Genomic DNA, 12,787 nt, shown 5'->3' on the forward strand with positions numbered 1-12,787 from the left:
TCTTCTTCTTCTTCTTCTTCTTCTTCTTCTTCTTCTTCTTCTTCTGCTGATTATTGGTGGTCGGTTTCCTTCTGATTCGGTGTGTTGTCGCCCCCTGTGTTCTGGAGTGAAACAGCAGAGGTGGAAATAGAAGACTAAACGACAGTAGGAACAGAACCACAGTCAATTTATTTACAATTAAAGTTCAGAATATTAGCTATAGAGAAGCTGAAGGACTTGAAAACATTTCACACTCTGTCACTTACACACACACACACACACACACACACACACACACACACACACACTGTCTCTCTGTTCACCAGGGTTTCACTAAAATGTTGTTTTACGTTGATACAAAATAATCTATTTATGTAACCAATAATATTTTAAAAACAACCCTTTAATTTACAGTTATTGTGGTTAAATGTTAGATGATCCAAATAAAGACGTCATGGCTGATTCCAAAGCAGAGTGACACTATGAAGTCCCACTCACCATCCATCCCTGTAGGTATCATCCGTCGCCGTGGTTACGGACAGATGGCACCGCTTCACCCAGCTGTTGTGTTACATCCTGTGTTGTTCCTCCGATCAGTGACAGTGTGTGTAAATTAATGCATGTCAGTTAAAGTTTTTAGGTCTCCAGTCAGAAATGGATGTGAGGTCGTGACAGAAAACGTTCATGTGCATTAAAAAACAGCGTAATGAACATATAGTGAGTCTGTGTGTTTTCTTCTTTGTTTTAAAGGACTCGCTCTAAAAAGAAAAATGTGAGAGCAAAAACAAACACACGGTGTTAATTCACCACCGCGTTAACATTTAAATCAGCAGTAATGAATTTTATTTTTGGCGGTTATAAAACGTCTGCTATTCAGACATCGAGCAGCAGAGTACTATTGTTCATTTCAAGATGTGTTTGACCCATAATGAATCTATTATATCTGTTTTTGGAGAAAAATATCTGCTTCTGCAGCTGCTTGCGTCCCAGCCTCATGTGGGAGTGGATGATGCCATCATCTACCTGCTGCAACAAGCTCAGTCTCACCTGGATGGAACCGGTGAATCTGTGAGAATCACTTTCTTTGATTTCTCCAGTGCATTCAACACCATCCAACCACTGCTACTGAGTGAGAAGCTGCGGGTGGTGGGGGTGGACGCATCCACCGTCTCCTGGATCAATGACTACCTGACAGGCAGACCACAGTTTGTCCATCTGGGCAGTGTGCTGTCTGATACGGTGGTCAGTGGTATTGGAGCTCCTCAGGGAACTGTTCTGTCCCCCTTCCTGTTCACCTTATACACCACTGACTTCCAGTACAACTCAGAGTCCTGCCATCTGCAGAAGTTCTCTGATGACTCTGCAGTGGTCGGGTGTATAAGGGATGGACGGGAGGATGAGTACAGGGCAGTAGTGGAGGACTTTGTGGAGTGGGCGGGTAGAAATCACCTGCTCCTGAACGTGGCCAAGACCAGAGAGATGGTGGTCGACTTCAGGAGGAAGACGACGGCTCCACAACCGCTGAGAGTTCTGGGAGAGGAGGTGGACATGGTTGAGGAGTACAAGTACCTGGGTGTGTCCATCAACAACAGACTGAACTGGAAAACCAACATCAACGATGTCTACAAGAAGGGGATGAGTCGACTCTTTTTCTTGAGGAAACTTCGATCCTTCAATGTGTGCAGCGAGATGTTGGAGATGTTCTACCAGTCTGTTGTGGCCAGTGAACTGTACTTCACTGGGGTCTGCTGGGGGAGCAGCATTGGAGCCGGAGACACCAACAGACTTAACAAACTGGTTAAGAAGGCCGGCTCCATCATCGGCTACAAACTGGACAGCCTGGAAAAGGTGGTGGAGAGGAGGACGCTGAACAAACTATTATCCATATTGGATAATCCTGACCACCCTCTCCACCACCTGCTGCAGGGACAGAGGAGCACTTTCTCCAAAAGATTCCTCCAGCTCCGCTGTCACAAGGACAGATACAGGAGATCATTCCTGATACAGGAGATCATTCCAGATACAGGAGATCATTCCTGATACAGGAGATCATTCCTGATACAGGAGATCATTCCTGCCAACCGCAATAAGTCTGTACAATAACTCACCTCTGGCAAAATCCATCACATAACAATAACACTGTTGACTGTGTTTCTTGGTTGTTTGTATATAATATATATAGATATATACTGTATTGTATATACTGTATATACTGTGCATTTTATATTTTCACTGCTATTTTACTGCTATTTTGTTGCTTTTCTATTATTCTATTATTATCTTATTGCTTCCTGTATGCTGCTGTAGCGAAAAAAAATTTCCCCTCGGGGATTAATAAAGTAACTACCTAACCTAACCTAACCTAAATGCTCCGTGATGAAATAAAGCAAAAGGCAGCTTCTTTTATAGCTGAGTGAACCAAAACAAGGAGCTGAAAGATGCTAAAGTGGAGGGACGCTTAAGAGTAAGCAACATCTTTTAAATTAAACTACACACAGACATTTGATCCATCGTTAATATAAAAAAGACGAGTGCAGCTTTAATCTACTGAACTCTACTATTACTAAAACTAATTATGATAAATACAGTTCATCAGCATTACATTTCTGTTTTTAGAATTATTAATTCTGACCAGTGGGCCTTTAAGGTCTGAAGGTTTAAAGTTATTATTATAAAGTAAAAAAAAAACATCCAAGTCGCAAAACAAAAATAATTTTCTTTAATGCCATTTCACAGTTCAAACAACACGGATCACGAGTCAGAGGAAATCTTTCTGCTCGTCGTCTTTTCACCTTACGAGCATTAAGACGCGTCACCGTGGCGACGCTCCGCTCCAGACACACCGTCCTCCTCTACTTCACGTTTTCTCCGTGCAGCTCCTCCACTGAACTTTTTTGGGGGGAACAAACGCAACACTGTGAACACAACAACACCGAACAACAACAGTACACCACCGTCACACACACGTTGCTCCGTCACAGAACAGAACAACGATGTCATCGGATCCACGGAGAACCACGAGCGACCAGGAGAGCAGCGACAACCTCCAGCAGCACTCACACAACTCTCACCACAACGGACCACAGAGGGAGGACACTTCCTGCTGCCATGACGACCGTTTTAATAGAAATATGTTTGTATTCACACGACGAAGCTGCTCGGACTTTTGTTTCTCAACAGAAGAAGCTGCCGTGATTCTGTTTCTTTTATTATTGATAACGAATCCCTCAGAAACAGTTTCATCTGTGTGGCGCTCTTCTTTCTGCTTCAGATATAACACACCTTCCTGTTTTGAAAAAAACTAACACTCTATAGTTTCTTTTCACAAAAGTTACTCGAACAGCTGGAAATAGTTTCTTCAACATTTCCAGCTGTGGATTAATACACATCTGGTGTTTCTACGCAGCCGTAGTTTTGGCAGTAAGGCAGCTCTTTGGTGAGGAAATCATCCCTTTCAATGAAATCGGCACAATGAACTGATGCTTTGCTTAGGTTTGCTGAGTCAGCTTTTTTAACGAGGTGAGATGAACTGTTCCCCTTTTGGATTTGCTGAAGTGGTTGATTTTTTTTTTTTAATTATTTTACTCCAGGATGAATTCAAAGCTTCTCTCTTATGTACTTTCAGTCTCCTTTGACATTGAAAATACAGAATATAGTTAAAATCTTAAATGTGTTTGCTGGTGTCAACATAAACAAACAGAAACCGTGTCCACACGGCAGCGCGGCGACGGGCTTCTTCTATCATCATCTACTCACCACGACATCGATTAATAACATACAGCGGACTGATCAAACCACAGAAGCACTGAATCATGGGAGAAGCCCGACGTCCTCCGCGTCTCCTCACAGGCGCGTCTCAGCACCGCCGGTCGTCTCGCCGTTCTGCTGCGGCTCCTTTAAGAACCGCTCCACTTCCTGTGAGTCCACCATCGGCACCATCGGCCTGACCTCGTCTCCTTCCTCTTTGTGTCTCTCCTCCTCCCTCGCTCCCTTCTCCTCTTCATTGGCAGGTTTCCGTCCAGGTTTCCGTCCCGCAGGTTTCCGTCCCGCCTCCGTCTTGGCGTCCTGCATCACTGCGACGCTCTCCAACCTGTCCACTGACACCGACGGCTTCGTTTTGATGCACAGGAAGTTGCAGGTAGCCAGAATCACAGCCGAGACGACGACCTCACTTCCTGCCAGCAGGAAGACGTACATGTAGTTCTTCGTGGCGTCGAGCAGCCGACCTGAGACAGAGGACAGACAAACATGGACACCGATGACGTCATCCCACCTCTTCAGCCTGGCTTTTAATGGCTTTTAGACTTATTTGAATTTTATTGTATTTACCTTTAAAAGTTTCCTTTTATCTATTTTCTTTTCTGTCTTTATTTCCTTCACACTTTCATACCTTTTATCATCCGTTTAGTTACTTTTACAGACTTTTAATTCCTCTCGTTTTATCTAACCTTCAGTTTAGTTGTAACTTTTATCTTTTTAACTCATTTTCCTCATTTTTATTCTTGTTTTTAGTTTCTCACTCTATTTCACCACTCTTACTGTCATTTCAACTCCTAATTTATCTTCTACATTTCTTTTGCATTGGTCTCACAGTGTTTTTTAAATGGTCTTATTTTCCTTTTTAATTTGTTCTCAAATCTATTTTATTCTTCCGGTCTACAACTCTCCGTCTTATTATTGACCTGTCAATCATCTGTGAAGCACTTTGAACTGCACCAGAATGTACGAAATTATTTTTATTATTTCAGACGGATTAAAAGGATGATGTGTTTTTATGTAGAGAAAACAGGAAGTACAGGAGGAGCTCAGGTCGTACGTGGAGGGTTGTAACTTATCAAAGCACTGATTTTCTTCCAAGATGTCATTAGTGTTAAAGTAAAACCTCACAAAGAACAGTATTCAAATTTCACACATGATCCTGTTCACCACGCAGCCGGGAGTCCAGTCTTCCTTTAATAATAAACACAGTTCGTGCAATGCTACAGATGAGAGAATAAACCTCCTGTAGGTAAAAGCAGGTTTTAAAGTGCATGGAAACGAGCGCTGTCAGCAACTTTTCGTACATTCTGGTGCAGTTCAAAGTGCTTCACAGATGATTGACAGGTCAATAATAAGACGGAGAGTTGTAGACCAGAAGAATAATCTACATGACGTAGGACTAAAGTCAAACGGTAGCAGTGATCCTCGTGTCCTTCAGACTGCTTTGTGTTCGACAACGTAAAGATTTAAAAACCAGACAGACCTCCGGCCAGCAGAATAACCTGAGAGCTCTGGATGGACCTGGAGTTCACTCACCTGCACCAGGTGGTCCCACCAGCACAGCGATGGCCTCCATGAGCAGAACCAGGCCGATGGCACTGGAGAACTTCTCGGTACCAACTATCGCCATGAGAACCTCGAACTGCAGCGCTCCCACCATGCCGTAGGAGATGCCGAAGAAGATGCAGAAGATCACCAGAGCTGTGTAGTCCTTGGCCTGGAAGTAACGGTGAACGTTGTGAATCTGCTCCGATGTCACAGCAGTGAGCTCAAACGAGAAGCGCTGTCTCACCTGTGAGCCGATCAGGTCGGTGGTTCCGTTGAAGATCATAGCGAAGCTGAAGAGGTAGACGCAGCGAGGCCGGACCCACTTCAGCCCGGCGATCACGCCGCACGTGGGCCGAGCGAAGATGTCGATGAAGCCCAGGATGGTAAGCAGCAGAGCGGACTTGGTGTCCTCGTTGCCCAGCTCCTTCGCGTAGCTCACGATGAACACGGGAGGCACGAAGAGGCCCAGCACCATGATGGACGCCGCCACCGTGTAGATGAGGAAGCCGCGGTCTCTGAACACGGAGAAGTCCAGCAGTTTGGATTTGGGCCGGCTCGTCTCCCCCTTCGTCTTCTTCTCCTCCTCCGCTGCCCCGGCGTCGTCCTGACCCGGGTCCTTCAGGGCTTTAGGGGGGACCAGGGGCCTCATGAGGGCGCCGCACACACAACAGTTGAGCAGGATGCCACCCAGGATGAGGAAGCCCCCCCTCCATCCATACTGGTACTGAAGAACCTGACCCAGCGGGGAGAGGCAGCACAGAGCCACCGGACTTCCTGCTGCTGAGAGCCCGTTGGCCAGAGGACGCTTCTCACTGAAGTAACGGTTCAACATGATCAGAGATGGTTGGAAGTTCAGGGCCAGTCCCAGACCTGCAGCGGAGCAGACCAACGCTCCGAGTTATGGATATAATCTGTGCTGACGACAAAAAGTGAATTATTCAATCATGGTTTGATAATGAAACGGTGAGTCGGACCTGTGATGACTCCCGTGGAGAGGTAGATGTGGATGATGCTGGTGGAGAAGGAGGCCAGGATCATTCCCAGAGAGGCAAAGAAGCCGCCCACCAGCATCACCGGACGACAGCCGAAGCGGTTCACCAGCACGCTGCTCAGAGGACCTGGACAGACAGTCACCTGATCAGACAGTCACCTGGTCAGACAGTCACCTGATCAGACAGTCACCTGGTCAGAGAGTCACCTGGTCAGACAGTCACCTGGTCAGACAGTCACCTGATCAGACAGTCACCTGGTCAGAGAGTCACCTGGTCAGACAGTCACCTGATCAGACAGTCACCTGGTCAGACAGTCACCTGGACAGACAGTCACCTGGACAGGCAGTCACCTGGACAGGCGGTGTGTGTCTCCAGACATATGTCTAAAGTATGTCATATCTTGTTGGTTGTATGTACTGGATTCGATCCTTCAATGTGTGCAGCAAGATGTTGGAGATGTTCTACCAGTCTGTTGTGGCCAGTGCTTTGTACTTCGCTGTGGTCTGCTGGGGGAGCAGCATTGGAGCCGGTGACACCAACAAACTTAACAAGCTGGTTAAGAAGGCCGCCTCCATCATCGGCTACAAACTAGATAGTCTGGAAAAGGTGGTGGAGAGGAGGATGCTGAACAAACTATTATCCATATTGGATAATCCTGACCACCCTCTCCACCACCTGCTGCAGGGACAGAGGAGCACTTTCTCTAAAAGACTCCTCCAGCTCCGCTGTCACAAGGACAGATACAGGAGATCATTCCTGATACAGGAGATCATTCCTGATAGAGGAGATCATTCCTGATACAGGAGATCATTCCTGATACAGGAGATCATTCCAGATACAGGAGATCATTCCTGATAGAGGAGATCATTCCTGATACAGGAGATCATTCCAGATACAGGAGATCATTCCAGATACAGGAGATCATTCCTGATACAGGAGATCATTCCTGATAGAGGAGATCATTCCTGATACAGGAGATCATTCCTGATACAGGAGATCATTCCAGATACAGGAGATCATTCCAGATACAGGAGATCATTCCTGATACAGGAGATCATTCCAGATACAGGAGATCATTCCTGATACAGGAGATCATTCCTGATACAGGAGATCATTCCAGATACAGGAGATCATTCCAGATACAGGAGATCATTCCTGATACAGGAGATCATTCCTGATACAGGAGATCATTCCAGATACAGGAGATCATTCCTGATACAGGAGATCATTCCAGATACAGGAGATCATTCCTGATACAGGAGATCATTCCTGCCAACCGCAATAAGTCTGTATAATAACTCACCTCTGGCAAAATCCATCACCTAACAATAACACTGTTGACTGTGTTTCTTGGTTGTTTGTATATAATATATATAGATATATACTGTACTGTATATACTGTGCATTTTATATTTTATATTTATATTTAATATTTTTTACTGCTATTTTACTATTGTATTGCTTTTCTATTATTCTATTATTATCTTATTGCTTCCTGTATGCTGCTGTAGCAAAAATAAATTCCCCTCTGGGATTAATAAATTAACTACCTAACCTAACCTAACCTACTGGACCAGACACTGTTGCTCGGCAACAGGGGGAGATTTCAGGCCAGGAAGCACTCCAATAAATAACCTTCTGTAAAACCACAAACCACAGCAAGTCTCCAAGTGTGTGTGTGTGTGTGTGTGTTCGTGTGTGTGTGTGTTTGTGTGTGTGTGTGTTCGTGTGTGTGTGTGTGTGTGTGTGTTTGTGTGTGTGTGTGTTCGTGTGTGTGTGTGTTCGTGTGTGTGTGTTCGTGTGTGTGTGTGTGTTTGTGTGTGTGTGTGTTCGTGTGTGTGTGTTCGTGTGTGTGTGTGTTCGTGTGTGTGTGTGTTCGTGTGTGTTCGTGTGTGTGTGTTCGTGTGTGTGTGTGTGTGTTCGTGTGTGTGTGTGTTCGTGTGTGTGTGTGTGTGTTCGTGTGTGTGTGTTCGTGTGTGTGTGTGTGTGTTCGTGTGTGTGTGTGTTCGTGTGTGTGTGTGTGTGTTTGTGTGTGTGTGTGTTCGTGTGTGTGTGTTCGTGTGTGTGTGTGTTCGTGTGTGTGTGTGTGTGTTCGTGTGTGTGTGTGTGTTCGTGTACCTGTGCCGTACAGCATGGCCAGCAGTATAGAGGAGATCCAGGCGGTGTCGCTGTACCCGACTCCGAACTCCCTGATGAGCTCTTTGAAGAAGACGCTGATCGCTTTGGGGAACGCGTAGGAGAAACCTGTGATGACGAAGCATCCGGAAAGCACCGCCCACCCCCACCCGCCGTCTGGAGCCTTCACCCCCGTCTCACCCTCGTCCACCACCGCGCCTCCCATGGTGCCTCCGGGCTGTTTGAGCGCAGGCCGACAGAGGAGCTGGGAAAAGTAATTAATAGAAATAAGATGGCAGCTGGATGGAGTTTCTGTCACACATCAACAATCTCCCTGACGAATGACAGAAACATCTCAGATGGAAAGAAACGAGAATAATTTTCACTGAAACAAACAAACTGTCCTCCCGCTTCTCTGCTCATCTTCACACAGACTCAGGAGTTACGATCGAAACGTGGTAACCATGGTGACGGACGTTCGTCTTGGACTGAACCCGTTTGCTCTGCTGTAAAAATGATGAAGACTTTTTTTTATTCAGAAATTATTTTGGCTGGTTTGCCTTACAAATATTAGTGACAACAGCTGTATTTACAGCTGGATCACAAGACTTAGAAGATCAAAGACTTCAGGGTGTGACATCATCACCTGAACACTCAGTGATCTGATTGGTCGACATCGTGTGGACCGTCTGCTGTAGAAACTGATCCGTTGTCTTACATCAGTGTTCACATCTGTCAGGTCAGTGATCCTGAACCTACACGGCTCAAACAGTGGACGGCATCCTGTTCCCCACACCAACCTCCACTGAACACGCTGCAGTCCAGGCCTGATAGCATCATCAAATATGATGATTTTACTCATGTTTATTCTAATTAAATAATACCTTTGGTCTCTGAAAATGAGTGGAGCGTGAAAAAAAAGGACATGAACCAGCGAGTCACTGTTTCCTTACGTTTCAGGTGTGAATGCTCAGTCAACACAGAAAAGCTGCATCGCTGCCTTTAGACGCATGGACTCGTTCTTCAACTGATTTTTCGTTCAACCACCAAAAAACAAAACTTAAAAGTAACTAATTAACTACTAGCTGGTAAACTGTGAGCAGCTGTTGATCCCGTTCTGGTTTGTGTTCTCAGACCAACACGAACCAGAACAACCAGTGGGACTCAGACAGACTTTTACTGCACCGTCATACATTAATACCTCAGACGTAGACGTCCCCACAGGTTCATGTCCTGTTAGTCCAAATCATGCAGCAGGTGCTTTTAGTACTTTCTGCATCCTGAAGATCCAGGAGACACTTCTTTCTTCAGAGGACTACATCACAGCAGTAAAGACACTCAGTGGCTGTTTGAACATGTAGGAAATGGCTCCATGAGCTGATTTACAACCTCCTGAAGAAGCTGCAGGGACGCCTTGTGATGCAGGCGAGGTTCAGGACAAACAGACGACAATCCCGTGTCTCCGGGTAGCGTGATGATTTCAGGCCTCACGATGATGTGACCGGGCTAACAGAAAAAAGACTGGACGACCACAATCTGCGTGTTAGTCACTCCTCAATCATTACACAGCGTTCGTCATATTCATTGTGGGGAGTATTGTTTGTAAAGTGATATCTGCTTCCATAGAAAAAAGGTCTGGAAGTTCAAATCAAACTGCTTCATCCTGCTCTCTGGTTTCGTTCAAAGCAGATAGGAGTGACAAATGTCAGGGACACCGATGGGACCATTAACAAAACTGGGGCATGAACCTTTAGACTTTAAGTGTTCAGTTGTAGATGCGACACATTCAAAAACAGCAGGAAGTATTCACAACGTTTTAAATCATTTACAGCGTTTAATAGCTGCTGTTCCTCTTCAAGTTCTTCTGTTACCAAGGAAGTTCATGTCCTATAAATAATATATACTGAACATGTTGAATGTTACGTAACTGTAACTGTGACCTTCACAGGTCTTTGGATGTTTGAAGGATAAACAGAAATACGTATCAGGGGGAGTGTCAAGAATTATTTATGTTGGGACTTGAAGTTGCATTAATAATTATTTTCATAGAGTCTGTATTTTTTTTTATAAAACAGAGCTACATGACGGTGAATATTTCTCCTGCATTTGTCAGACACATATCTCCATATTAAATCATTGATCACATTGTTCTGTTGTTTTTGGGTGTATACATTAGCAACTATATAGCTGACATATTTACAACGAGGGCATGAAGTGACAATATGTCAGGATTGTGTTTCCAGTTTGCTCTGCTGCCCCCTCCTGGTAACACCAACAACTACATGAAGAGCTATGTAGTGGAATTTTTAAGTGGTGTAAGGAAAACGAGCCATCCATTATTTATATCCTGATCAGGGTCACGGCCACCCAGTTCACTGAGGGCGAAGGCATCACAGGGCCACATGGAGACAGACGGAAACAAAGACCATTCACGCTCTCATTCACACCTCAGGGACATTTGGAGAACCACCAATTAACCTGAGGTGCATGTTTTTGGATGGTGGGAGGAAGAAACAAAACTATACTGTAAATCGGTTTCATGTGATCCATACGCTAGTTTGTAGCTAGAAAATGTGTAAAAATACGAGTCTGTTTAAAGAAGAATACAAGTATTTAAGCAGAAACAAATCTCATCAAAATTGCTATTAATTTAAGAAAGTACAATTCATAACTAGGATCACATGTCTAACAGCCTGGTTTTCTTCTCACCAGCGGGCCACGATCACGTTAAATGTTTCAACCTTTAAAAAAATAAATCGTTATTTATTTATTTGTTTACTTTGAGAGCCTTTACATTATCCCTAAAACATATTTAATTTCAGAATAAGAGAGAAAATCTTGACCTGCTGGAGGTTAAAGTCACGTCATCCCCATCACGGGTTTTTATAACCACTCTGCGTGGACGCAGCTGCACAGTTGTGTCACTGTGTCACGACACGCTGGCGTCAGAAACGTGCATCAGAGATGAGAATCACGCGACATGACTATACCAAGGTCCCAGATATAAAAATATGAATATGAATATTCATATGTCCCAGCAGACGGCACTAGAGGAGAAGTGAATGTTGTGATGTCTGCGGCTCAGAGATGCTCTCGAGCGTCTTACCGGGAGATGCTGCCGAGATGCTGCGGATCCTCCTCGTGCCTCCTGCCTCCTGCCTCCTGCCTCAGCATCGGAGTGCGTATCTCCCTGCACGTCTGACTGCAGACCATCGGCAGGGCAGGGGGAGGCGGCCCTCACTCCGCTGGGTCCTAGAGCCTCCAAATCACTGGCCTCAGTGACTGATGACACATGCGCGCGCACACACACACACACACACACACACACACACACACACACCATTTTGTGTTACTTTTAACACAAGTACTATGTTAAAAGTTTAAGAGTTCAGTTTAAATAAACGGACACCCAATTGTAGAATTTTTTTTTATTGTAAATTAATCTCAACAATTGTGGTCGTCATTCACAATGATCATCAATCATTAATAAAATTGTAATTCATATGCTTTTTAAAACTTCTAAAACACATCTATTAACACGGGCAGTGCAATTTCAAATCTTTTGCATCTTAACTCTACACACAATTAATATAACCACTTACAAACCTTTTCTTTCCACAAGGTTGCTGACAGCAACTCTTACAAGTAGCATCCTGGTTTTTGTGCATATGGTGACAGATTCTTCAACAGTCTGTTTATCTGAAGCAGTGCAGACAAGCACAACAAATAAAAACCGACATACAGTGCATCCGGAAAGTATTCACAGCGCTTCACTTTTTACACATTTTGTTATGTTACAGCCTTATTCTGTTGGACTTGGGCTCCTGCTAGTATAAGCCAATATGTGTCAGCCCCCAGTCCTGCGTGTTCTTTTAATGAGGAAATAGGAGAAGATGTCAGGCTTCAAGATATTTATTTAACAGCAACAGAATAATCAGTTTACAGAGCTCTGGGTCCAGACTATGTTTCCCTGACCGCAACAGAGTATGTGTCAGTTCACGAAGTCTGACCTCCTGACTCTCCCTGACCCAGTCTTCTTATAGTCCAGACACCAAAAAAAATCATGTATGGTGATGTGTCCTTTGTTGATTGGTCGAGGTGGGCCGTCTTGCCTTGTGGGGACGTGTTGCTCAGGTCAGTAACTTATTCCTGTTTTATGACTTGGAAGAGATAAGAAAGACAAAAGATCAAACTAGTGGTCATGCCATCAACCGTTACCGCCCGGTAACGGCCTGTGGCCTTGTTATTATGCGCATCAGCATGCTGACCCCATGCTGACCCCAACAGGATCGCTGACCTCAGCAGAAACAGCCTGTTGCATAGCCTGAGGATTAATAGTTGATTAATACGAGATTGCATATAAGAAATATAATATGGACTACATATATTGTATT

The 12,787-nt window shown here is 44.7% G+C and overlaps 1 protein-coding gene across 4 annotated transcripts; it reads right to left on the reverse strand.

Annotated features, from left to right (window-relative positions):
* Positions 1 to 2,675: 2,675 nt before the first annotated feature.
* On the reverse strand, positions 2,676 to 11,592 carry slc16a3a (solute carrier family 16 member 3a). 4 transcript variants are annotated; one of them, XM_069177357.1, is made up of 7 exons: positions 11,500 to 11,592; positions 9,783 to 9,914; positions 8,397 to 8,658; positions 6,261 to 6,404; positions 5,531 to 6,156; positions 5,275 to 5,455; positions 2,676 to 4,205 (listed from the first exon to the last, which is right to left on the reverse strand). In XM_069177357.1, the coding sequence occupies exons 3-7, from the start codon at positions 8,617 to 8,619 to the stop codon at positions 3,823 to 3,825; spliced, it is 1,557 nt and encodes a 518-aa protein (XP_069033458.1). In that variant the 5' UTR covers positions 8,620 to 8,658; positions 9,783 to 9,914; positions 11,500 to 11,592; the 3' UTR covers positions 2,676 to 3,822. The 4 variants fall into 4 exon arrangements, with proteins under 4 accessions (XP_069033458.1, XP_069033459.1, XP_069033457.1 ...); XM_069177358.1 differs by lacking the exon at positions 9,783 to 9,914; XM_069177356.1 differs by lacking the exons at positions 9,783 to 9,914; positions 11,500 to 11,592 and adding an exon at positions 9,664 to 9,757.
* Between the last annotated feature and the right edge of the window lie 1,195 nt (positions 11,593 to 12,787).

The sequence above is a fragment of the Embiotoca jacksoni genome, unplaced genomic scaffold, assembly GCF_022577435.1.
Source record: "Embiotoca jacksoni isolate LCO1_2020_lvr unplaced genomic scaffold, fEmbJac1.0.p SCAF_71, whole genome shotgun sequence".
Taxonomy (NCBI): domain Eukaryota; kingdom Metazoa; phylum Chordata; class Actinopteri; family Embiotocidae; genus Embiotoca; species Embiotoca jacksoni.

What these genes read in the sequence shown, in the direction of transcription:
- slc16a3a (XM_069177356.1), bottom strand. An exon ending in GGCCATGCTGTACGGCACAG is followed by an intron (nt 6,405 to 8,396) that starts GTACACGAACAC and finishes CTGTCTGTCCAG; the next exon opens with GTCCTCTGAGCAGCGTGCTG. An exon ending in CTCCACGGGAGTCATCACAG is followed by an intron (nt 6,157 to 6,260) that starts GTCCGACTCACC and finishes GCTCCGCTGCAG; the next exon opens with GTCTGGGACTGGCCCTGAAC.